General features: G+C 63.4%; 1 protein-coding gene across 1 annotated transcript in view; it reads left to right on the top strand.

Moving 5' to 3' along the window:
• Window positions 1–22,219, top strand: part of PIEZO1 (piezo-type mechanosensitive ion channel component 1) — a 43,005-nt gene that overhangs the window by 4,507 nt on the left and 16,279 nt on the right. The window contains exons 3-22 of the mRNA XM_011972461.1: window positions 5,103–5,198; window positions 12,332–12,454; window positions 12,659–12,701; window positions 12,889–13,027; window positions 15,687–15,855; window positions 15,986–16,199; window positions 16,321–16,492; window positions 16,611–16,697; window positions 16,779–16,866; window positions 17,639–17,739; window positions 17,873–18,181; window positions 19,002–19,113; window positions 19,196–19,374; window positions 19,449–19,597; window positions 19,709–19,891; window positions 20,175–20,305; window positions 20,465–20,622; window positions 20,724–20,900; window positions 21,414–21,539; window positions 21,611–21,811. Coding sequence (XP_011827851.1) covers window positions 5,103–5,198; window positions 12,332–12,454; window positions 12,659–12,701; window positions 12,889–13,027; window positions 15,687–15,855; window positions 15,986–16,199; window positions 16,321–16,492; window positions 16,611–16,697; window positions 16,779–16,866; window positions 17,639–17,739; window positions 17,873–18,181; window positions 19,002–19,113; window positions 19,196–19,374; window positions 19,449–19,597; window positions 19,709–19,891; window positions 20,175–20,305; window positions 20,465–20,622; window positions 20,724–20,900; window positions 21,414–21,539; window positions 21,611–21,811 — 2,957 coding nt within the window. The remainder of the gene's footprint in view (window positions 1–5,102; window positions 5,199–12,331; window positions 12,455–12,658; window positions 12,702–12,888; window positions 13,028–15,686; window positions 15,856–15,985; window positions 16,200–16,320; window positions 16,493–16,610; window positions 16,698–16,778; window positions 16,867–17,638; window positions 17,740–17,872; window positions 18,182–19,001; window positions 19,114–19,195; window positions 19,375–19,448; window positions 19,598–19,708; window positions 19,892–20,174; window positions 20,306–20,464; window positions 20,623–20,723; window positions 20,901–21,413; window positions 21,540–21,610; window positions 21,812–22,219) is intronic.

The following is a 22,219-nucleotide window of genomic DNA, read 5'->3' as shown; positions in this document are numbered from 1 at the left end:
ATGCCTGCACTGGGGACGGTGGTGACGTGATGGCCGCGGGTGCGTCTGCCCTCTGGTTAGGCCTTGCCCCATGCCTGCACTGGGGACGGTGGTGATATGATGGCCGCGGGTGCGTCCACCCCCTGGTTAGGCCTCCCCTCTCCCTGGGGCACAAAAGGTGTCCTAGGGTGGGAGGGTCAGCTGCTGGGTCTGGGGCCCCTCCAGTCCCAGCTTTCAGCTCCTGTGCAGGTGTGGAGCAGGACGGCGCACTGGGGCCTTGGCTCACACGGTGCCCCCAGCTCGCCTCTGCCCGCTCTGCTGTGCAGCCTCAGCTCCTGTGGGTCCCGGGCCACCTGTCCCTGTTGGCCGCGGGCTTTCTGCACCACTTCCTGCTCTCGGCCAGCGCTGGCCTGCGGGCCCCGGCGGTGTGGGGTCACACACAGGCCGCACCGGCTGTTTCACGGAGACTCCCTGCTCAAGGGGGGCTCAAAATCCTGGCCTTGGGTCTCTGCGTGGCTCCTGGAGGGAGAAAGGTGTGAGGTGTCCAGGCTGTGGAAGGCCCAGCCGGCAGCCCTCCCTGTGACAGTCCTTCAGGCCTCGCCGGGCTTGGTTCAGCCCATGTTAGAGGAGGCCAGGCTCGGAGCGGGCGGCTCCTCAGTGGCCACAGGGAACGAGGGTTGGCAGGTTCTCCTCCCACCCGGGTGTGGGCCAGCTGCAAGGGTCTCATCCCAGGAGCTGCGTCCTGGCGGGAGGGCTCAGGCATCTGACATCCCCATGGCAGGTCTTCCTGTGGGCCAGTGGGAGTGGGTGGTGTCCAGCCCTCTGTGTGGAATGTTCCGGTGGAGTGGTGTGTGGTCCTGGTTACCACCATGTGGCATTTGTGGCTTTCCTGGCCAGCACCCACTGAAAGCAGAGGCCAGCCCAGCCCTTGGATACCCAGGGGCCCAGCAGCTACCGTGGGGGCAGCCTCTGCGCTCCCGGCTGTGCTTCGCTCAGCTGTCGGATGAGGGACTGGGGATGGGTGATGGCCGGGCTCTCTGCTTCCGGAGGGGCTGGATGTGGGCCACAAAGAGGCGCGTGCTAGTGGGGCGAGGGGGTCGGGGCTCAGGAGCCACCGTTGTCTCTGACCCCATCTCATTGCTGCTGACTCAGGAAAAGGTACTACCCTCACAAGGCCACAGGCCCAGGGTGGGCATCTCCTGATGGGAACGTGGGAGCCACAGGGTAGGGCAGGCTCCTGTCCTCGCTCCTTGGGTTGTCTCGGGCCCCACCTCCCCTCTGGCCGAATTTCTTCCTTCTCTGCCTGAGACTGATCCAGGAAGCTTCTGACCTGCCCTAAGTTGGAGCCAACCTTCAAGGCCAAAAGTAATGCCGCCTCCTCCAGGTAGCCTGCTCTGGTGTCTCCCCCTCTGGCTTTAGCCCACAAAGTCACAGTTGAGGCCACGTCAACACACTTAGACCGTCCAACGCACCTCTGGCCGCATAGACAACACAGGTAGATACAAGGAGGGTTTCAAAAAGCTGTGACCCTGCGGCCAGGACGCCTGTACCTGGTGTTCTGACCACTCTCGGGAGCTCCTCCCCTCTCAGAGCCCATCCCATCTGAAAATGGGGGGATTGGAGTATTGGCCCCTCCTCACTCCTGCCCTGCCAGCTGGCTACTCCGAGGACCCCAAGACCAGATAATGGGAGGAATGGTGGGCTGGGCTGTAACCCCGAGCCCCCTTCTCATCCCACCCCTCAGGCCGCCCCTGCTTGGTGTCTGCGACAAGGCTGACAGAAAAGATGGCGCCAGGGAGACCAGCCAGGGCCCGCCTGTCTCAGCCCATCCCCAGGCGAGCGGGTGGGCTCTGGGCTAAGTAGCCCTCTGCCTCTCTGAGCGTTTTCCTTGTCTGTGTTGTTGGTGAGTGGCCACCACCTGGGACAAGCCTTAGTTTTCTGTCCAAGTGTCCACCACGTCCCCAGACCCTAGACCAAGCCCACTGCCTGGTGGGACCTGCTGGGTATTGAATAAATGAATGAATGAATGAATGAATGAGTGAACAAACTCTGGGGGGCATGTTGCTGATCACCCCAGGGCAGGCCCGTGGTGGGTCCTGGTCTCAGGCAGGGGACTTGCCCTGCCGGGTGACGTTGAGCTGCTGGGGAACCCCTGCCAAAGTGCCTCCCACGCCCTCCATCATCCTCTGCCTTTGACTCCACTCTGTCCCTCAAGGTTCCCCTCTGGCTCGGCCAGGGGCAGGGCAGTCAGGGAGGTCTCCGGCTCCAGGCCCTCCCTCATCTCCATCCTCAGCCCCTGCACCTGCCTCGTCTCCAGCCCCAGCCCCTTGCAGCCTCAGGCTCTGGCTTCTGACAATCCTTTGCAGATTTCAGGGGATGGTTATTTTTTTATTCTGGCAAAATATACATCCATAAAACTTGCCATTTTATAGTTTGTTTCTTGAGATGATCTCACTCTGTCGCCCAGGCTGGAGCACAACAGTACGATCATGGCTCACTGCAGCCTCAGCCTCCTGGGCTCAAGTGATCCTCCCGCCTCAGCCTCCCGAGTAGCTGGGACAAGGGGCATGCACCTTCATCCCTGGCTAATTTTTGTAATTTTTTGTAGAGATGCAGTCTCCATGTTGCTCGGTCTGGTCTCGAACTCCTGGGCTCAAGTGATCCGCCTGCCTTGGCCTCCTAAAGTGCTGGGATTACAGGCGTGAGCCACCACACCCAGCCTAAAGTTTGTCATGTTAGCCACATTTAAGGACACAGGTCAGCAGCGGTAAACACGTTCCCATAGTTGTGCAGCTGTCACCGACACCCATCTCTAGAACTTCTTCATTTTCCCAAAGGAAACCGCACCCATGGTACGACCTCCCTGGCCTCCCCACAGCCTCAGGGTTTGGCGACCTTCATCCCCAGGACCTACGCTTCTGCCTCCAGGAGCCCTGCCTGGTGTCCACGCCACACTAGGGCGCCCTGCCACGGGCTTTGAACCCAACCCTGGTGCACCTGAACTTGTTCAGCATTGGCCATTCCTGGCAGGTCAGACTGTGAGCTCCTCTGCTCTGATGGACGCACGGACGGCTGCCACCTGGCTGGACAGGTGCAGAGGGGAGGTGCCACCTTCTCTGGGGACAGGGCTGGGGCAGAACCCACCGGCTGAAAAGTGCAGCTCTAGGGAACAAGCGCAAACTTCAGAAGCCTTTGCCGTGAATGCATTTTCCTCCTGCCTCTTGGGCCAGATCTTATTGATTTTTTTTTATGAAAATGTATAATCATCAAAAAACTTTAGGTTTAAAAGCATGGAGCCGATGGCTATGCTTGATGCATTAATGGGAGGAAGTGGGGATGTTAACTTTAGGGAGGGCTCCTGGGGGAGCTGGGGAAGGCTGCTGTGTCCAGCAGGGCGGGTGGTGCCCCCTGGAGCCCTGGACTCTGCGACGCGTGTACTAAGCCGAGGCCGCCTTCAGCCCGTAGCCGTCCCGAGCGTGAACCTTTCGTGTCTGCTTCTGGGAGGGTGGAAGGGTGAAGCTGCTGAGGGTGGGAAGGGAGGGGCTCTGCTTGCTGAGTTTGCCATGTGCCCCTGGCCCTTTCAGGTGCAAGCATCAGCCCCATGGTGCCAATGGGGAGACGGGCCTGGAGGTCCCCCAGGCTGAAAGGCCAGGCCTCCCGTGCTATCCGTGGAGGTCGGGGTCTTCCTCTGCCTGTGCCTCCTCTAACTCACCCTGTGTTTTCCATGCCCCTGGTCTAGGGTGAGGCTCAGGTCCTGGGGACTGAGGGGCAGGCGGGTGTCACGGTGAGAGCTGGGCTGGGTTGGGCCTCCCTCCAGGAGACTTCCCGGGGCTCCTGTGGCACCAAGGATGGGGCAGACGGTGGCACACATGGCCTCCCCTGGGCACAGAGCCAGACTATGGAGGGACCCGGTTGGCTACACCCTGGCTGGGACTTTGGGGTCATGGTGGGAGCAGCAGCCAGGGGTCTCGCTTGGACATGGGTCTGAGCTCACTGTGGCCTCCTTCCTCAGCCTCCTGACCAGGGCCCTGCGGCTGGAGGGTGGGTGGAGGGTGGAGGGTGGCGGGTGGAGGGTGGGCTGCTGGTGCCCCTCAGGCAGCAAGAGGCGCCCTTCCAGTCCCAGTGTCCTCCCCGGTAGCCCCAGAAAGGCTGAGTGGCCCCCCAGGTCCTCTGCAAGGAGACCACATCAGGTCCCAGCCCTCATCTCCTGACAAACCTTATGTTCCTAGGAGGAAGCAGGCCTGGCTGGAGTGTGGCAGGCGCAGCCTTCCTGACTCTGGACCCTGTCAGATCAGTGCAAGTGCCAGGCAGACCCCGCGTGGGAGCTGTGTGGTTGGGACTGATGCAAACACCGGCCGGGCTCTCAGGCGAGGGTGGGAGGCCAGGCCCCAGGACCTTCTGAGAGAGGCAGGAGGGCAGACACGGGACACAGTGCGGCGGCTGCGGCAAGTGCAGCCATGTAGAGCGTTTGGGCTGAGGGCACACTGTGTCCCACAGCCCCATACCTGTGCGAGGGCTCCCAGACACGTGCTGGGCGCAGGAATCATAGCATTTTTTGTTTGGTTGATTTTTGAGATGGAGTCTTGCTCTGTCACCCAGGCTGGAGTGCAGTGGCGTGATCTCGGTGCAGCCTCCACCTCCCAGGTTCAAGCGATTCTCCCGCCTCAGCCTCCCGAGTAGCTGGGATTACAGGTGCCCGCCACCACGCCCGGCTAATTTTTGTATCTTTAGTAGAGACGGGGTTTCACCATGGCCAGGCTGGTCTTGAACTCCTGACCTCAAGTGATCCGCCTGCCTCGGCCTCCCAAAATGCTGGGATTACAGGTGTGAGCCACCGCGCCCGGCCCAAGAATAGCATTTTTAAAGGAAGAAAAGCAAGTGAGGAAGATGGGTCACAACCTTAGTGCCCCACTGGGAGGCTGGTGCCCGTGGCGTGGCGTGGTGTGGTGTGCGTGAGATACGTACGGAAGCTCATGGGGGCTTCCATGGCTCCGGCCTAGGGCAGCACTCACAGGGCACACGGCCTTGGGAGTGTGACGAGCTGGGCCGTGGGTGCGCTGTCCTCTGGGGTGGGGGCTGGCCATCCTCTGTTGGCAACGCAGCTGACATCCATCTCCCCGCAGCCTGCCTGCTCCGTTTCAGCGGGCTCTCGCTGGTCTACCTGCTCTTCCTGCTGCTGCTGCCCTGGTTCCCTGGCCCCACCCGGCACAGCCTCCAAGGTAAGGCCAGGGGACCCCGTCCGTGCTCTCAGGGTGGGAGGGGGTGGACATTCATTTGGGGCCAAAATTCATACAGCTTTCCTCACCTTCAACCGCCCGGGGTGAAAGGTGAGGGGTCCCGAGAAAAATTTCTTTTTTTTTTTTTTTGTGATGGAGTCTCACTCTGTCGCCCAGGCTGGAGTGCAGTGGCGCGATCTTGGCTCACTTCAAGCTCCGCCTCCCGGGTTAAAGTAATCCTCGCACCTCAGTCTCCCAAGTAGCTGCAATTATAGCTGTGAGCCACCACGCCAGCCATCAAAGTTTCTCATTTTAATCGTAGACCCCAAGCTAAGCTCAGAATCTTTTCTGATCCGTGTTGCAGGGGCTGTTGGAGGCAAAGGGGGCCACGGGAGTGGAGTCCCTATGTCCCCTGGGAGGCCACAGGGAGTGGGTGGGCCCCAACTGCCCGCTCCCTGCAGGCTCCAGGCACTTTTCCTCCCTGCTAAGGCTCTGGCGGCCTGGAAGTTCCAGCCGCCTCTACCGCCCTCCCGCTGCCCGCCGTGGAGTTGGACCTCAGTTGACCTTGACCCACTTGCCGGTGGGGAGCTGGGGCCCGCCTTGGGAACCACCTTGGGGTCTGAGCTGGGCCAGGACTGTGCTTCTCTCCCTTATCCTCCAAACAGGGCAGTGAGGCCACGCGCCAAGCCTGCAGCCTGGGTGATGAGGGTGGCGGCGAACCCTCCATCCTGTGACGTGTCACCTACCTGCCCTGTGGGGGCCATGTCCATTTTGTGCCCACGTTTTAGGAGAGCGGGTTTTGGAAGAAACACTCAGAGACCTGTCCCCAAAGGCCCTGGGCCAAACGTGGGTGGGGCCGGGCCCTCTGCTGGCCTTTGGGTTTTGGAAGGTGAAGAGCCGCTGAAAGGAAGGAAGGTCCCCAGGGAGGGCAAGTGTAGAAAACAAGAGACCTTCCCCAGCAGAGGGCGGAGAAGAGGCCAAGCAGGACCGGGGGGCATGACTGTGGGGACACGCTCTTGGGCACCACCTTCTGGGAGGTGCTGGACGCAGCAGGTTGGCTGCATGGGGGCCTGTCCGTGGTTGCGAAGTGTCCACCGGGCTGCATTTTTCCAGGGGCCGGCTGCATGGGGGCCTGTCCGTGGCTGTGAGGTGTCCACCGGGCTGCATTTTTCCGGGGGCTGGCTGCATGGGGGCCTGTCCGTGGTTGCGAGGTGTCCACCGGGCTGCATTTTTCCAGGGGACTCTGGGGAGGATTTGCTTCCTCTTCCAGCTGCTTCAGGCGCCTACCTTCCTGGGCTTGGGGCCTCTCCCTCCATCTCCAGAGCCAGTGGGGTGGGGTCAGGATCACACCCCGTCTCTCCTGCTCCCTCTCCCCCTACGGTAGCCCTACGGCTGCGTCCCATCTGCCTACCCGGCTAATCCAGGCCGACCTCCCTGGTTTAAGATCAGCTGTTGAGCAGCTTTCATCTGCTGCCTGGACTCCCCTCTGTGTGTGAGCTCCCGTGTTCACAGATTCCGGGGACTGGGATGCAGGCCTCTTTGGGGTCCATCATTCTGCCAGCTGCAGGTGGGAAGCCACCCTCGCGACATCTGGCTGGAAGCATCCCACAGGTTCCCTCCTAGCTCAGGGTGCTTTGGGGCGGGTACTGGTCTTTTTTACTTTTTTTTTTGAGACGGAGTCTCGCTCTGTCACCCAGGCTGGAGTGCAGTGGCCGGATCTCAGCTCACTGCAAGCTCCGCCTCCCGGGTTCACGCCATTCTCCTGCCTCAGCCTCCTGAGTAGCTGGGACTACAGGCGCCCGCCGCCTCGCCCGGCTAGTTTTTTGTATTTTTTTTTTAGTAGAGACGGGGTTTCACCATGTTTAACCAGGATGGTCTCGACCTCCTGACCTCGTGATCCGCCCGTCTTGGCCTCCCAAAGTGCTGGGATTACAGGCGTGAGCCACCGCGCCCGGCCAGCACTGGTCTTTTATACTTATTTTTTTTGAGACGGAGTCTTGCTCTGTCACCCAGGCTGGAGTGCAGTGGCACAATCTCAGCTCATTGCAACCTCTGTCTCCCGGGTTCAAGTGATTCTCCCGCCTCGGCCTCCCGAGTAGCTGGGATTGTAGGCACCCACCATCATGCCCGGGTAATTTTTGTATTTTTTTTAGAGACAGGGGTTTTACCATGTTGGTCAGGCTGGTCTTGAACTCCTGACCTCAGGTGATCCACCCGCCTGGGCCGGGATTACAGGCATGAGCTACCGTGCCTGTTTTTTTTTTTTTTTTTTTTTTTGAGTGGGGGTCTTGCTTGGTTGCCCGGGCTGGAGGGCAGTGGCATGATCATGGCTCATTGCAGCCTCCACCTCCTGGGCTCAAGTGATCCTCCTGCCTCAGCCTCCCAAGATGCTGCGATTACAGGTGTGAGTCACTGTGCCAGCGCAGGCACTGATCTTGGGTCACGGGTAGAATTCAGGGGTGCAGAGAGGCATTTTGGGGAGGGGCCCAGTGCGGCCGAGTGCTGGGAGTCGCTGGGACCCGAGGCCAAAACCTCTCCAGGATGCATCGCTGGGGATGGGTGGGCACCTCCCCGTGCTGGTCCCCATCCTGGGCCTCCCCTTTGCTCTGTGGAGCTGGTGCTATCTGTTCCCAGGCCCCTGGCGTTTCCCCGTTTGTTCCGTAAATATTTCATGCCCCGGGCGCAACTGGAAACGCTTTCCTTTGATCGGCAGTGAGGGAAGGCAGGCGCCCAGCCAGGCCAGGGGAGGAGCTGGGCTGGGAAGATCTGGAGTGGACCCGGGAGGACTTCCCTGCCTGAGCCTCCTCAGGGACCCTTCAGAGATGGAGACGCTGCCCAGTTTTCCGGGAGGGAGAGAGGAAAGTGTGAGGCTTGCCCGAGCCGAGTGCCCGGGGCTTTATGATTTGTGCAGCTGCTGGGCTTGGCGCGGCCCTGGTGGAAGGTTTGACGCCATCCGGGCCTTGGTCCCCCTGTAGGCGTCAGCCTGACCCTTGCGGGGCTGGAGGTTGAGCTCAGACTGAGCAGAGAGGAGAGCGGCTGGGGCGGTGGGAACAGACCCTGGTGGTCCAGGCGGGGCTGCAGGCAGAGCCACAGGGGTCGGCTCCCAGAGACCTGCTTGTCATTTAGGGACTCAGAAGCCCCATCCTGCCTTAGGATAAAACCCACCTCCAAGACTGACCCTGCTGTCTGGAGAGAAACTACCCCCCCATCTCACCATGCTCCCTGCAGGGAGGCCCTGCCACCCTCTTCAGCCTCACTGGTCCCCCCGCTCTGCCAGCCTTGTGTAGTCTCCATCCTCTGCCTCAAAAGCCCCCTCTCGTGGCCCTGCAGCTCAGCCCTAGCTCAGTCGCTGGTGGGTGTCATGGCTCAGCCTCAAGGCACCCTGGGTCCCTTGGCTGGTCCCATGCACACCCCACGGATCAGGTTCCAGGGGGCTCCCGTGCACACCCCAAGGATCAGCTCCACACTCCCCACGGATCAGGCCCGGCCCTCGTCCAGCAGGTGTGGGGTGGTGTCTACGGACCACTCATCAGGACGTTCCCATGGTGTGGGGCCCCTGAGCCTTTGCAGGCTGGGCAGGGGTCCAAGGGCTCTGGCTCTGGGGGAGGTCTGTGCTCTGTCAACCATCCGGTCTGTGGTGCCCTGGGGCCTCCCCGCCCCTTCCTGCTTCCTCCTGAGAGCCCTACAAGCTGGAAGGGGAGCCCGGCACCTTATTTTTATTTTTATTTTTGAGACAGCGTCTCGTTCTGTCGCCCAGGCTGGAGTGCAGTGGCGCGATCTCGGCTCACTGCAAGCTCCGCTTCCCGGGTTCAAGTAAAAGTGATTCTCCTGCCTCAGCCTCCTGAGTAGCTGAGATTACAGGTGACCATCACCACGCCTGGCTATTTTTTGTATTTTTAGTAGAAACAGGGTTCTACCATGTTGACTACCAGGTTTCACCATGTTGACCAGGCTGGTCTCGAACTCCTGACCTGAGGTGATCCACCTGCCTCGGCCTCCCAAAGGTGTGAGCCACCGTGCCCGGCCCCCTGCACCTTCTTCTGGGTGGGCAAGGGCCATGCTGAGCCCCTCCCCTGCCATGGATAGGGGTGGCAAGAACAGTCCGTTCCCCATGGGCTCCCTCCAGCAACAAGCGGATGGGCCGGGGCCCACACAGTGGTTCAGGAACAAAGGCTGATGGGCGGCTGCCTGCCAGAGCTGGGCGGGTCCCTGGCCCAAGCCTCCTCTCACTCCCTTTCCCAGGATGGAGAGAGCACTGGAAGCTGGGCCGTGGCCTATAGGGTGTGTCCTGCCGGGAGGGAGTTGGAGTCGGGGGCAGGAGACCCCACTCAGCCTCCTGGGCTCCTGGAAGAGGCAGCAGTGGGTCCCTGAGGAGGTGGCCTGATCTCCATCCTCGGCTCAGCCTGGCTTTCGCAGCTTTGCATTTGGGGGCGGGACCTGCAGGGGGAGCGTGAGGGGGTGGGTGGGGGCAGGGGCTGCAGGTGGAGGAAGGAGAAAGCCATCTGACCCCTAGAGGTCATGCTGTTTGCATGGGAGAGGAGGGCCGGCGTCAGGGTGCCCCCTCGGCCTCTGCGTGCACCCCCCTGCCCCGTGCAGGTCAGCAGGACCTCGGACCCTCTGCACGTTCTGGCCCCCTCCCGTCTCCAGCAGTGTCTCTTCCGGGGGTGCCCCTCGAACTCTCAGCTCCCTAGTCTGATCCAGCCCAGGCAGGGAGCGGTTGGTTGTGCCACACGGCCAGGGGTGGCCTCCAGGCCCGGCTGCGGCCCCCTCGACCCTGGGGGAGGGATCATGGCCCAGCCATTCTAACATGTCCAGACCAGGACACTCTGGCCAGCCCGAGAACTGAACCAGGAAGGAGGCAGGGAAAGGGGAAGGAGGAGGACAACAGGGAGGCAGTGACCTCCGAGTTGGAGCCGGAGACGGCCATCCTGGACCGTCATTGTGCAGGGCAAGGCAGGAGGGCGGGAGCCAGGTGGCCTGGGAGCCCCTCCCTGCCCAGGGGTCTCTGGTCAGGCACTTCCTTCCCAGGCTGCTGGATCGTGTGTGCAGGGAACCCGTCAGCCTGGCTGTTCAAGGGCCCAGATGTCCTCTCGGTGCCCGGGGGTCCTTGACAGCACCAGCAGGAGCCCCACGTGCCTATGGGGCAGGTGCCCTGCGGGTCCCTCTCTGTAGGACTCAGAATACCTTCTGCAATGGCACGTGCTCTCCCTGAGTGCCCAGTGCCACGGAGGGCCCCGCTGGCAAGGCCACTTCAATGTCAGGCTGGAGGGTGCAGCGAGCAGGACTCACAGCCCAGGTGCCTGGGCAGGCCTGGCAGGAGCCCATTCCCCGGGTCAGTGCTCTCAGGTCACCCCACAGTGACAGCGGCGGAGACGCGGGCCCCTGTCTAGTGCCCTCCTGCTGCCAGACTTGTGGTCTGCTGAAGAGGGGCTGGCGTCGCACGTAGGAGCGCGGCACAGGGGCTCTGAGCAGTGAGAAGCCCGGCCCCTGTGGGTTCGGGGCAGGGAGGTCCTGGAAGGTCCTGTCTTTCAGGAGCCCTGCACAGCCCCCACTGGTGGTGGCTCCTGCTCGTGCTGGGGCTGCAGCCTCTCTTCCTGGTCCCTGTTTTCCATTTCTCCTTCCCACTCTCCCTCCTGCTCACCCCTCCCACCCTCCACAGGTCAGAGGTCATAGCTGCAGGGTCAGCAGGTCAGGGCCTGGGGCAACCCTAGGAAGGCGTGAGTGAGTAGCTGGTCCAAACCTGCCTCGGCTGCCTAGTGGTGCGGATGGGGGTCCCAGGCATCCCTGAGTGCTGCCTCGCGGTCAGGCTTAGGGATATGCAGGGTGCCTTGGACGTGGGTCATGAGTCATCACTCCAGAAAGAGGGAGCTGAGTGTCCAAGGCCAATCCCGAGTCTGTCGCCTAACACCGACTGTGCCCAAAAAACTGAGCAGAGTGGACACAGGCCCTAAGTTGGCGCCCTGAGGCCGAGAGAGGGCAGGTGTGTGGTAACATTCACCACCTCGGACCCAGACCCAGACCCAGACCCTGAATGTCCCGGAGCTCCACGAAGTTGTGAGAAGGGCCTGAGCTGCTCTGCACTTTCTCGTGGCCGGTGGTACAGGAGTCGCTGCCCCAGGGTGAGGGCCCAGAGGTTCTGGCCAGAAGGCGCTGGGGTGGAGAGGGAAGCTGTCCACAGCCCTGGGCTCAGGACTCAGAACCTGGTGGGCCAAGGACTTTGGTCCGGACCCCTGCTGGAGGGTGAGCTGTCCACATGTGTGCAGAGAGCAGAGGCGAAGTCAGGGCTCCTGAGTGCCCCCAGCCACAGGCTGTGCCCGCCCAGCCCCCGCCCTGCAGCCCAGGGCCTCCCTGCCTGGGGGCTGAGTCCAGTGGGGCCACAGGCAGCTGGGAGCAGGACAAGGCTGCCGGGCAACTGGATGGTGCTGCCGCTTCCTGCCAGGTGCAGGTACACAGAGAGAGAGAGAGGATGCAGTCTGGGGCCCAACCTGGCGCACAGCAGGTGCCTGAAATGCCAGGTCTGCCATGGGGACTGGGAACCATGCGTAGGGATGCGGCTTCTCCTTGTGGCCCCTCAGCCCCAGGGAAGCAGTTGCCCGCCCCACTTTTCTCGAGAACCATCCTGGCCCCACTCCCGCACCAGCCACAGCTGCTCAGGGGGAGCCCCCTCGCCACCCCCAACCCCGACCCTGGCCACGGCTGCTCAGGGGCGCTCCCCATGCCTTGGTCTCCATCCAACTGCAGCCCCCACTGGGGTGAGATGGAGGTTCTCGAGTCCCCTTGTGTTTATTTCTTCTGCTTCCACAACTGAATGGTGACAGATACTTGCTGGATAAGTGAGCAAACCCCAGGTGGTAGCCTTCAAGCCTGGGAGGCCTTTTCCTGCCTGTGGGCCCCAGGCCCATCCTGCTGCCACCTCCAGGAGGGTGCCTGGCTCCTTGTCAGAATAGTGACACGAGTGGCCCTGGGGAGGCGTGGGGAGTGGGGCCGGCCTGCCTGCTGGGGTCCTGAGTCCATGCCGGCATGTGTCTCAGGCTTCCGAGCTCTGACCTGGCTAGGGGCTATTGTCTGGCTGAGTGGCCTGGGCTGGGGCCCCTCCCCATCCCCAGGACCAGCCTCACCCACCCACTCTGCCGCAGGTCACACAGGCCGCCTCCTGCGGGCGCTGCTGGGCCTCAGCCTGCTCTTCCTGGTGGCCCATCTCGCTCTCCAGATCTGCCTGCACACTGTGCCTCACCTGGACCAGCTCCTGGGACCCAGCTGTGAGTCGCTGAGGGGGCGGGGCAGGGGTAGCCATCCTGGGGGTCAGGGAGAGGGCCATGCAGTGACCCCGAGTCTCCTGGGGGGGGTCTACTCAGCCTGATTTATGTCTGGCCTGGATGGTCCCCGTGAAACACCCCAGGGATGACTGGGCCGTGGTGCTGGCTGGGCAGAGCCTGACTGGGTTCCTCTGTCTTTCTCCGCAGGCAGCCGCTGGGAGACCCTCTCGCGACACATAGGGGTCACAAGGTTAAGACCGTCCCCCCCACCCCCAACCAGCGAGCCTCCCTTGGGGATTTCAGGCCCCAGGAAGTGGGGGGACCCAGGAGGGATGGGAGAGGGGGATGGGGACCTGGAGACTCATCCACATTCCATCCGCACTCTCACCCGCACCTGTCCTCCTGCTCTGACTGCGGCTGCTCCCTGCTCTCCGCAGGCTGGACCTGAAGGACATCCCCAACGCCATCCGGCTGGTGGCCCCTGACCTGGGCATCTTGGTGGTCTCCTCTGTCTGCCTCGGCCTCTGCGGGCGCCTCGCAAGGAACACCCAGCAGAGCCCACATACGCAGGAGCTGGTGAGGGCAGCTGCGTCACCCACGTGTCAGGGAGGTCATTCGAGAGCTGTGGTCTCAGCCATTTTGAGGGTTAATCTTTTAAAAACAAATGTAGACTTTTCAGTTGTAAGTTGGTGTTAAAGAGGGGAGGAACTTCCATGTCCCACCCCGGGCCCAGCCTGCGGTTCCATCCTTTCCGACCTGTTTCTACCCGGGCTCTGCCTCTGGTGGGAAACCTCCAGGCCCTGAGGTGGCGTCTGTTTTGCCCTTGGAAACTCTTCGCGGGGGATTGTCTGGGGCCACGCGCTGGTGGGAACCTGCAGTGCTGGGCAGTGGGTCTGGCTGGAGAGCCGCTGCAGACGGGCTGAGAAGGGGCGGCCCCGGCGGGAGGCCTCGGGCCCAGGCAGAGAGGCTGTTGGCCCAGGGCACCAGCAGGGGCCTCGGCCCCAGGAGCGACGGGCCTGAAGCAGGGCCTCTGTCCTCGGAGTGGGAGGCAGAGTGAACTTTAGCTGCTACGAGACTTCGAGGTCTGGCCCCGGGAATCTCCGAGCTACGGCCACCTCCCACGGGCAGGGCGTGAGCTGGGGCCGGCATCACTGCTGCTCAGCCCCTCTCACCCCTACCCGGTCCCACACTCGCCATCCCCAGGCTCAGCCGGGATTTATGGTCACCTGGGTGTCCTGGCCCATGAACTCCCTGCCCCGGGCACCCAGTCTCCTCCCACCTCACCCTCCCAGTGCCCACTCGTCAGTCAGCTGATGCTTGCCGGGCACATGGACCCGAGAGGGAAAGGGGCTCCCCAAGCCACATGGTAGGTTGGGTGCAGCTGCTCAGCCTGCAGAGGCGGCCTGCCCTCCTGCCTGTCCTGTCCCCGCACCATGGAACGAGGCTGGCACCCACATTTCAGAGGTGGGAATGGGGACCTGAAGTGGCTTTTCCGGGCATTTAAGGGGGTCCGGTCATCGTGGGGGCTGTGCTGCTGCCTGTCCTCTGAGAGACCTGCCCCTCCCTCGTGAGCCCCTCCATGCTGACGAGGGAGGGGCCCGAGCTTCCTGGAGCTTGGCTGCTGGGACGGGGCTGGGGGGCTGGACTCTGGTCAGCTTCGTCTTGGTGTGATGGGACCCTGAGCGTGCAGCTGCGCCCTGGCCGGCCAGTGTGGACAGACTTCAGAGTGCGGTGGGGGCACCAGGCACCTCCAGGACACCATTCCGAAACCCAGATCTAGAAGCCCCATGACCCGGCCTGGCAGGGCCCCCGGGAGACCCTCACTCCCACGTACAGGCAACACACAACATGTGTGCAGGCATGCGGCAGAGTGTGCCAGCCAGCCCGAGGGGTGCCGGCCGCTGGAGGAGGTGAGGGGCGTCTGCAGCGTGGCTGTGGCACGTGGGGCCCAAATCAGGGCCAGGCCTACCCCTCAGTGGCCTCACACCTGTCCTCCCACAGCAGCTGCCTCTGTTCTTTCCACTCCCAGAAATGCTCATTTTTCACGGCTCTGCTCAGAAGATTTCCCAGGGCCAGGGCCAGGCTGTGGACGGGGTGAGCTCAGGCCTTCCAGCCCCAGCCCTGGCGCTCTGGGGTCTGGTGGGAGAGCCCCGGGCGTGAGCGATGGCACCCTGCGTTCTGATCCAGCCTCGCCCCCCGCTGCTGTGTGGTCTCTCAGAGGGGTGGGCTCAGGGTCTAGGCCTCTCCTGCCCTGATCTCCCTGTTCCCCTGGCCTTGGAGCCTCCCAGCAGCCCCTGCAGCCCTGGAGGCCTATGAGGACAGGACTGGTCTGGCTCATCTGTCCTGTCAAGCCCCCATCCCGTTTGACAGAAGGGGAACAGGCTCCGAGAGGCTAAGTGACTTGCCTGAGACTGTCAGAGCTGCGATGGTGCCTATCATCCAGCCCCACAGCCTGTGCTCTCAGCCTGGGCGCCTGGCGCCTCAGCCACCAGGAGAGCCCCCGAGTCACAGATGGGGACACTGGGCTGCTGGCAGCCAGGCCAGAGCCGGGGCATCTGACGACAGCCGTGTTCTTTCCACCACACCCTGGCTTTCCCCTGTGTTTGGGAAACGGCTGTTCTGGGAAATCTTTAGTCAGGACCAGGGAAAACAGGCCTGTCCGGTCTCTCTTCCCCGAGCCCGGGCCGGCCTGTCACTTCTAGGCAGCTGGCAGCCTCTGTCTCCCCAGAGGCTCGGCGAGGGCAGGAGCACCACCCCTAACTTCTAGGCACAGCCACCCAGAAGGCTGGCAGGGGTACCCAGGAGATCCTGGAGCCTGGCCATGTCCCTCAGGCCCCCTTGGTCTCTAGAGACCCCCCGGGGTGCAGACAGGGCCCCGCTGCTCCCTGGGTGCGTGGTGCAGGGTGATGAGGCGCTCTAGGACAGCCTGCGGTCAGCCTGTACCTGGCAAGGTCATCACATGCCTGGACTTGCCAGGACAGACCGTGGGTCTTCGGCCAGGGTGAGAACTGCTACCAGGAAGGCCTGCAGGGCCTGTGAGCTCGAGTGAGGAAGTAGGAAGGTGTCAGGCAGACCTCAGGGAGGCTGGGGCCTGTGCTCAGGGAGGCTGGCCTGTGGCCCTCAGAGGGGCAGCTGTGGACGTGGCCACCTCCCGCTCTCCTGGCTGGGCAGATGTGGGCTGCAGAGGTGGCCTCTGTGATACACCTGACCTTGCCCCTGCCCGTGACCTTGGCAGGATGATGACGAGAGGGATGTGGATGCCAGCCCCCCGGCAGGGCTGCAGGAAGCCGCAACGCTGGCCCCTACACGGAGGTCACGGCTGGCCGCCCGTTTCCGCGTCACTGCCCACTGGCTGCTGGTGGCGGCTGGGCGGGTCCTGGCCGTAACACTGCTCGCACTGGCAGGTACGCACCGAGGCAGGGGCACTGGCAGTCACACTGGGAGGGGTCTTGGAGTTCCCTGATGACCGTGGAGATAGTGGGACATAAGGCACCAGCCAGGTACAACCCTGTGTGCCCCTGCCCTGCCCCGCAGGCATCGCCCATCCCTCGGCCCTCTCCAGCGTCTACCTGCTGGTCTTCCTGGCCATCTGCACCTGGTGGGCCTGCCACTTCCCCATCAGCACTCTGGGCTTCAACAGACTCTGCGTCGCAGTGGGCTGCTTCGGCACCGGCCATCTCCTTTCCCTCTACTGCTACCAGACGCCCTTGGCACAGGGTCTGCTCCCGCCTGCCGGCATCTGGGCTAGGTAACGGCTTGCCACACGGCCCCTTTTTCCTCCCCCCCCGGTCCTGCCCACCTGGCCCGTCTAACCCCTGTGGCCCCACTGCCTCCGGGGTGGTGGGCAGTGACAGGTCTTCTCTGGACAGGGTGCTGGGTCTCAAGGACTTCGTGGGTCCTGCGAACTGTTCCAGCCCCCACGTGCTGGTCCTCAACACCAGCCTAGACTGGCCCATGTATGCCAGCCCCGGCGTCCTGCTGCTGCTGTGCTACGCCACGGCCTCTCTGCGCAAGCTCCGTGTGCACCGCCCCTCCGGCCAGGCGAGTACCTGCCACCCTTGGGGGGTGGGCCGAGGTCAGACCATGGGCTGGTCTCGGGACCTCCTGCCTCTGGGTGGGGTGTGGAGCTGGTCTGGGCTCAAGGCCCTGGTCTCTGCAGAGGAAGGAGGCGGCAAAGGGGGACGAGACTCGGGAGCTGGAGCTGGCAGAGCTGGACCAGTGGCCCCAGGATGGGGAGGCTGCCCAGGTGAGCAGCCAGGTGGGTGGAGGCGCCAGGGTGGGGGGCTCTGGGCCAGCCCCTGCATGGCTCACCACTGCTTGTCCACAGCACGTGGTGCCCACAGCACCCGACACGGAGGCTGATAACTGCATCGTGCACGAGCTGACAGGCCAGAGCCCCATCCGGCAGCGGCCTGGTAAGTACCGTGCACTCCGAGGTACGGCTGGGAAAGGGGAGGCCGGTGCTGCCCCCTGGTGACCGCCTGGCGCTCTCGCATGCTCGCACGGCACCGCTGCCTGCTGCCCCCTCGGGCATCCATGTGTCAGTGTCCCTGACCCCTGAGACCCCCAGGGCAGCCGAGTGGATGCATCGTTGATCCCCAAGACCCCATGGGTGGGCCCTTCAGTCTCCCAACCCCTCCCCAGAAAACATGGCTACGCTGTCTTGTGCTGTTCGCTCTGGGAGCTGTTCTAGGTGGGCCAGTGGCCCCAGGAGGCCGCTCATCCAGGGCAGGGGCTGGCCTGGGAACTCCGAGTTGGCCATGTTGCCTTGGGAGGGCCTGGGGGCTCTTTCTGGCTACTTTCTTTCTGTACCCTAACCCTTGATTTTCCATTTTGCAATGTGTTTCTGAATGAAACGAGTGAAGCCAGGGTCCTGGGGTGGGGGTCCCGAGAGTCTTCAGGTGCACAGGGCTGGAAACGGGGTCAGGGCCACCTTGTGCGCCCCACCCTTTCAAGGAAACTGAGGCCCAGAGAACAGCAGGTGCTGGCAGGGCGATCCCTGACGCTCGGGGAACAGTGTCAGCCCCACCGCTGGAGCCCGTGTGTTCCGCCCATAGCCCACCATGGCCACCGGGGGCCTGTCCCTCCTGCTGTGTGCTTGCCCATGGCCTGGATTTTAGGGCGTAGTCAGGGTGGGGGGTGCCTGGAGATCACCCTGCCGGAGCTGACCTCTGTCCCCACCTGCAGTGCGGCCCAAGCGGGCTGAGCCCAGGGAGGCATCCCCACTCCACAGCCTGGGCCACCTCATCATGGACCAGAGCTATGTGTGCGCACTCATCGCCATGATGGTAGGCGGCCGTGGGGATCGGGATGGGATGGGGTGGCGGAAGGTGGCTGTGCAGCACCCCCCTCCTCTGTGCAGGTGTGGGGCATCGCTGGGGGGGTGCGCTGGGCGGCCATGCAGTTCCCTCTGCCACGCAGGTGTGGAGCATCACCTACCACAGCTGGCTGACCTTTGTGCTGCTGCTCTGGGCCTGCCTCATCTGGACGGTGCGCAGCCGCCACCAGCTGGCCATGCTGTGTTCACCCTGCATCCTGCTGTACGGGATGACGCTGTGCTGTCTGCGCTACGTGTGGGCCATGGACCTGCGCCCTGAGCTGCCCACCACCCTGGGCCCCGTAGGCTGCAGCTCTCCTGCACCAGGGCCGCCCACCACCCTGGGCCCCGTCAGCCTGCGCCAGCTGGGGCTGGAGCACACCCGGTACCCCTGCCTGGACCTTGGCGCCATGGTGAGTGTGCGCCACCACATCCAGGGGTGCCTGGGTGCATGCACCCGTCAGGGTCATCATCCTGTTCAATGTCCATTGCCCAGGGGAGTAGCAGCACCAGGAAGGTAGATCCGTGTCTGTCTGTCACAATGGGGTCCCCATTCTGCCCACCCAGGGCCAGCCCAGAGTAGCTTCTCAGTGAGTGTTTGTTGAGCAAATAAACAGACAACCTTGTGTTGGCACGGGCACCACCCCTGCACCCCGACACTGTGAATGTGGGCTCTGCCCGTTGGCACGGGCACCACCCCTGCACCCCTGACGCTGTGTGTGAGCATGGCCTCTGCCCACTGGCACAGCCCTGGGTCTCAGTGACAAGCTGTGCAGGCCATGTGTTCACGGGGTGCCAGCATCATGTCTGGTCACCTGTTTGCAGGCCAGTGGGTTGTGTCTCATCTTGTGAGACTTGTGAGCCCGTGTGTGCAAACGTGCACCTGTGTGTACACCTCCACATAAGCCTGTGGGCATATGTGAACATGCATGTGGGTAAATGTGCACTCCGGCATGTGGACGTGTGTGCATGTGTGTACATGGATCTGTGCCCATGTGAACTAGTGAACCCGTGTGACTGCATGTGAGCGCGTGTGAACCCATGCACTCATCCGTGGGTATGGAAGTGTGTGCTCGTGTGCCTCTGGGTGGGTGTGAGCGAGAGGGTGTTTGGTGCCTGTGGGAGGCCGGTGTAGATGGGCTGGTGCCAGCTGCCTCCCTGAGGGCTCTTGCCCTGGCTGTGGGAGGGGTGCTGGGCCCCCCGGCTGACTGGGACATACCGCTCTTGTCGCAGTTGCTCTACACCCTGACCTTCTGGCTCCTGCTGCGCCAGTTTGTGAAAGAGAAGCTGCTAAAGCGGGCAGAGGCTCCAGCTGCGCTAACGGAGGTCACTGTGGCAGACACAGGTGAGTGGCAGGCCAGAGGTGGGAGTTGCCCTCCTGCCCGCCCGCCCCGATGCCATCGCCTGCCCCCTGGCTTGGCCCACAGAGCCCACGCGGACGCAGACGCTGCTGCAGAGCCTGGGGGAGCTGGTGAAGGGCGTCTATGCCAAGTACTGGATCTATGTGTGTGCCGGCATGTTCATCGTGGTCAGCTTCGCCGGCCGCCTCGTGGTCTACAAAATTGTCTACATGTTCCTCTTCCTGCTCTGCCTCACCCTCTTCCAGGTGGCTGGCGGGCCGGGGTGGGGGCTGGGGCACGGACCCTCCCCGCGGCCCTTACCGCCCCCCTCACCCGGCAGGTCTACTACAGCCTGTGGCGGAAGCTCCTCAAGGCCTTCTGGTGGCTCGTGGTGGCTTACACCATGCTGGTCCTCATCGCCGTCTACACCTTCCAGTTCCAGGACTTCCCTGCCTACTGGCGCAACCTCACTGGCTTCACCGATGAGCAGTGAGTCCAGGCTGGGGCGGTGGGGCAGCGGCGCTGACACCCCATGCACTTTCCCAGGGCTCCAGCGGCTCCGCCGGGGGCCGGGCCGGTGCTGACACTAACCCTTCGCAGGCTGGGGGACCTGGGCCTGGAGCAGTTCAGCGTGTCCGAGCTCTTCTCCAGCATCCTGGTACCCGGCTTCTTCCTGCTGGCCTGCATCCTGCAGCTGCACTACTTCCACCGGCCCTTTATGCAGCTCACCGACATGGAGCACGTGTCCCCGCCCGGCAGGCGCCTCCCGCGCTGGGCTCACAGGTGCGGCCCCGCCCTCCCTGGCTGGCCTTGGAGAGGTGCAACCTCCTGGGCCAGGGAGGGAGACAGGTGGGATTTGGACAGGAGCCACATCCTCCATTTGCTCACATCGAGGGGATGGCAGCAGTGTGGAGGTCCCGGAGACAGTGGGCATGAGTAACGACGCAGCTATGCGCCTGACTTGGCAGCTGCAGCAGCAGCGGTGCAAACAGGGCTTCCTCCAGGCCCAGGAAATGAGAGGGGCAGGAACCCAGTTGGGAGATGCCATTTTCGGACTCTCTCCCAGGCAGGATGCAGTGAGCGGGACCCCACTGCTGCAGCAGCAGCAGCAGGAGGAGGAGGAGGAGGAGGAGGAGGGCCCCAGGGATGAGGGGCTGGGCATGGCCACTCCCCACCAGGCCACCCAGGTGCCTGAAGGTGAGTCGGGTGGGCAGAGCACAGCGGCCACCCAGTCTGCTGTGCCACATCCCAGCTGGGGGGTTGTTGACAGAGTCCCCTCTGAGCTTCACAGCCTCTTCTGCACAGGGACCTGGGACTCCCCATTTCCGCCCCACACTGACCCTCACACCGTCACAGGCGCAGCCAAGTGGGGCCTGGTGGCCGAACGGCTGCTGGAGCTGGCAGCCGGCTTCTCGGACGTCCTCTCACGGGTGCAGGTGTTCCTGCGGCGGCTGCTGGAGCTGCATGTCTTCAAGCTGGTGGCCCTGTACACCGTCTGGGTGGCCCTGAAGGAGGTGAGTGTGGTAGGCACCTCAGCTTCCCGTCTGGGGTGGGGTTGCTCTGGCCTGCCCGGCTGTCCTCCCCAAGCCCAGTCCCACGTGCCCGCTGCCCTCAGGTGTCGGTGATGAACCTGCTGCTGGTGGTGCTGTGGGCCTTCGCCCTGCCCTACCCACGCTTCCGACCCATGGCCTCCTGCCTGTCTACTGTGTGGACCTGCGTCATCATCGTGTGTAAGATGCTGTACCAGCTCAAGGTTGTCAACCCTCAGGAGTATTCCAGTAACTGCACCGAGGTACGGCCCCCGTGGGCGGACACGGGAGGAAGCTCCAGGCAGCTGTGTTCGCAGCCCCACCCTCCCAGGGCAGCTGCTTCAGTGCAATGGGGCCAAGGGGGCCTCCTGGAGGCAGCATCCTTTGACCTGATCTGTGGACCAGGGGTCCACTCCCCTCACACAAGGGTGTCTGGTAGGGGCGGAGTCCCAGGGTCTGCTGCAGTGAGGAGGGGAGGGCCCCACCCCAAGCCTGGGCGGGGAGAGACAGTCAGGCAGCTGCTGCCTGGCACTTTCTCACACATCCTTCCTTCTCCCTGGACCTCTCTTCACTCCCCTAGCCCCTGCCTGTGGTCTCCCTGTTTCTCAAACACCTGGTCCCCTTCCCCGTGAAGGTGGCTCCAAGACCAGCAGCCCCTGTGTCCTTGGCTGGGGCAGCGGTGGACCTGCCCTGGAGCTGTGGCTGTGGTGGGCTCCAGGCAGGGCCGGGGGGCACTGTGGCCTAGGAGGGGGCACTGATGCCCGGTCTCTTGCCAGCCCTCCCCGAACAGCACCAACCTGCTGACCACGGAGATCAGCCAGTCCCTGCTGTACCGGGGGCCCGTGGATCCCGCCAACTGGTTTGGGGTGCGGAAAGGGTTCCCCAACCTGGGCTACATCCAGGTGAGTGAGGGGCTGGTGGGTGGCGGAGCGGGCGAGTACCCAGCTGCCCCCTGACCCTTGCCCCCCCGCAGAACCACCTGCAGGTCCTGCTGCTGCTGGTGTTCGAGGCCATCGTGTACCGGCGCCAGGAGCACCACCGCCGGCAGCACCAGCTGGCCCCGCTGCCTGCCCAGGCCGTGTTCGCCAGCGGCACCCGCCAGCAGCTGGACCAGGATCTGCTCGGCTGCCTCAAGTACTTCATCAACTTCTTCTTCTACAAATTCGGGCTGGAGGTGAGGCAGGGACGTTGCCTCCTCCTGGGGCAGGGCTTGGCCGTCGGAAGGGAGGGCTGCACCGTGCAGGCACTGAAAGCCTGGCCCCACCTGGGTCTGCCTGGGCCACCGGGGGCGGGGGACAGGGCCCGGCAAGCCTTCCCCCGGCCTCCTGTGGTGTTGACAAGAAGCAGGGGGCCGAGGTAGATTCGCTCTACTGTACAACCCACCTCCTGGAGCCTCACTTTCCCCTGCATGATGGCAACTGCCAGCCACTCCAGCCCTCTTCACAGCACCACTGGCCCTGTCCTTGCTTGATGCCCACAGCCTCCAGGCAGGGCTGCCACAAGCCTGAGGCCTGCCGGGTGGGACCAGAAAGTCCCTCCCCCCCGACTCACAGCACCCCCACACCCCACCCTCTCCCCTCCC

This window comes from Mandrillus leucophaeus, unplaced genomic scaffold (assembly GCF_000951045.1).
Source record: "Mandrillus leucophaeus isolate KB7577 unplaced genomic scaffold, Mleu.le_1.0 Scaffold10, whole genome shotgun sequence".
In the NCBI taxonomy this organism is placed as follows: Eukaryota; Metazoa; Chordata; class Mammalia; order Primates; family Cercopithecidae; genus Mandrillus; species Mandrillus leucophaeus.
Note: the sequence above shows the minus strand (reverse complement) of the source record. Positions and strands in the feature narration are given on the sequence as shown.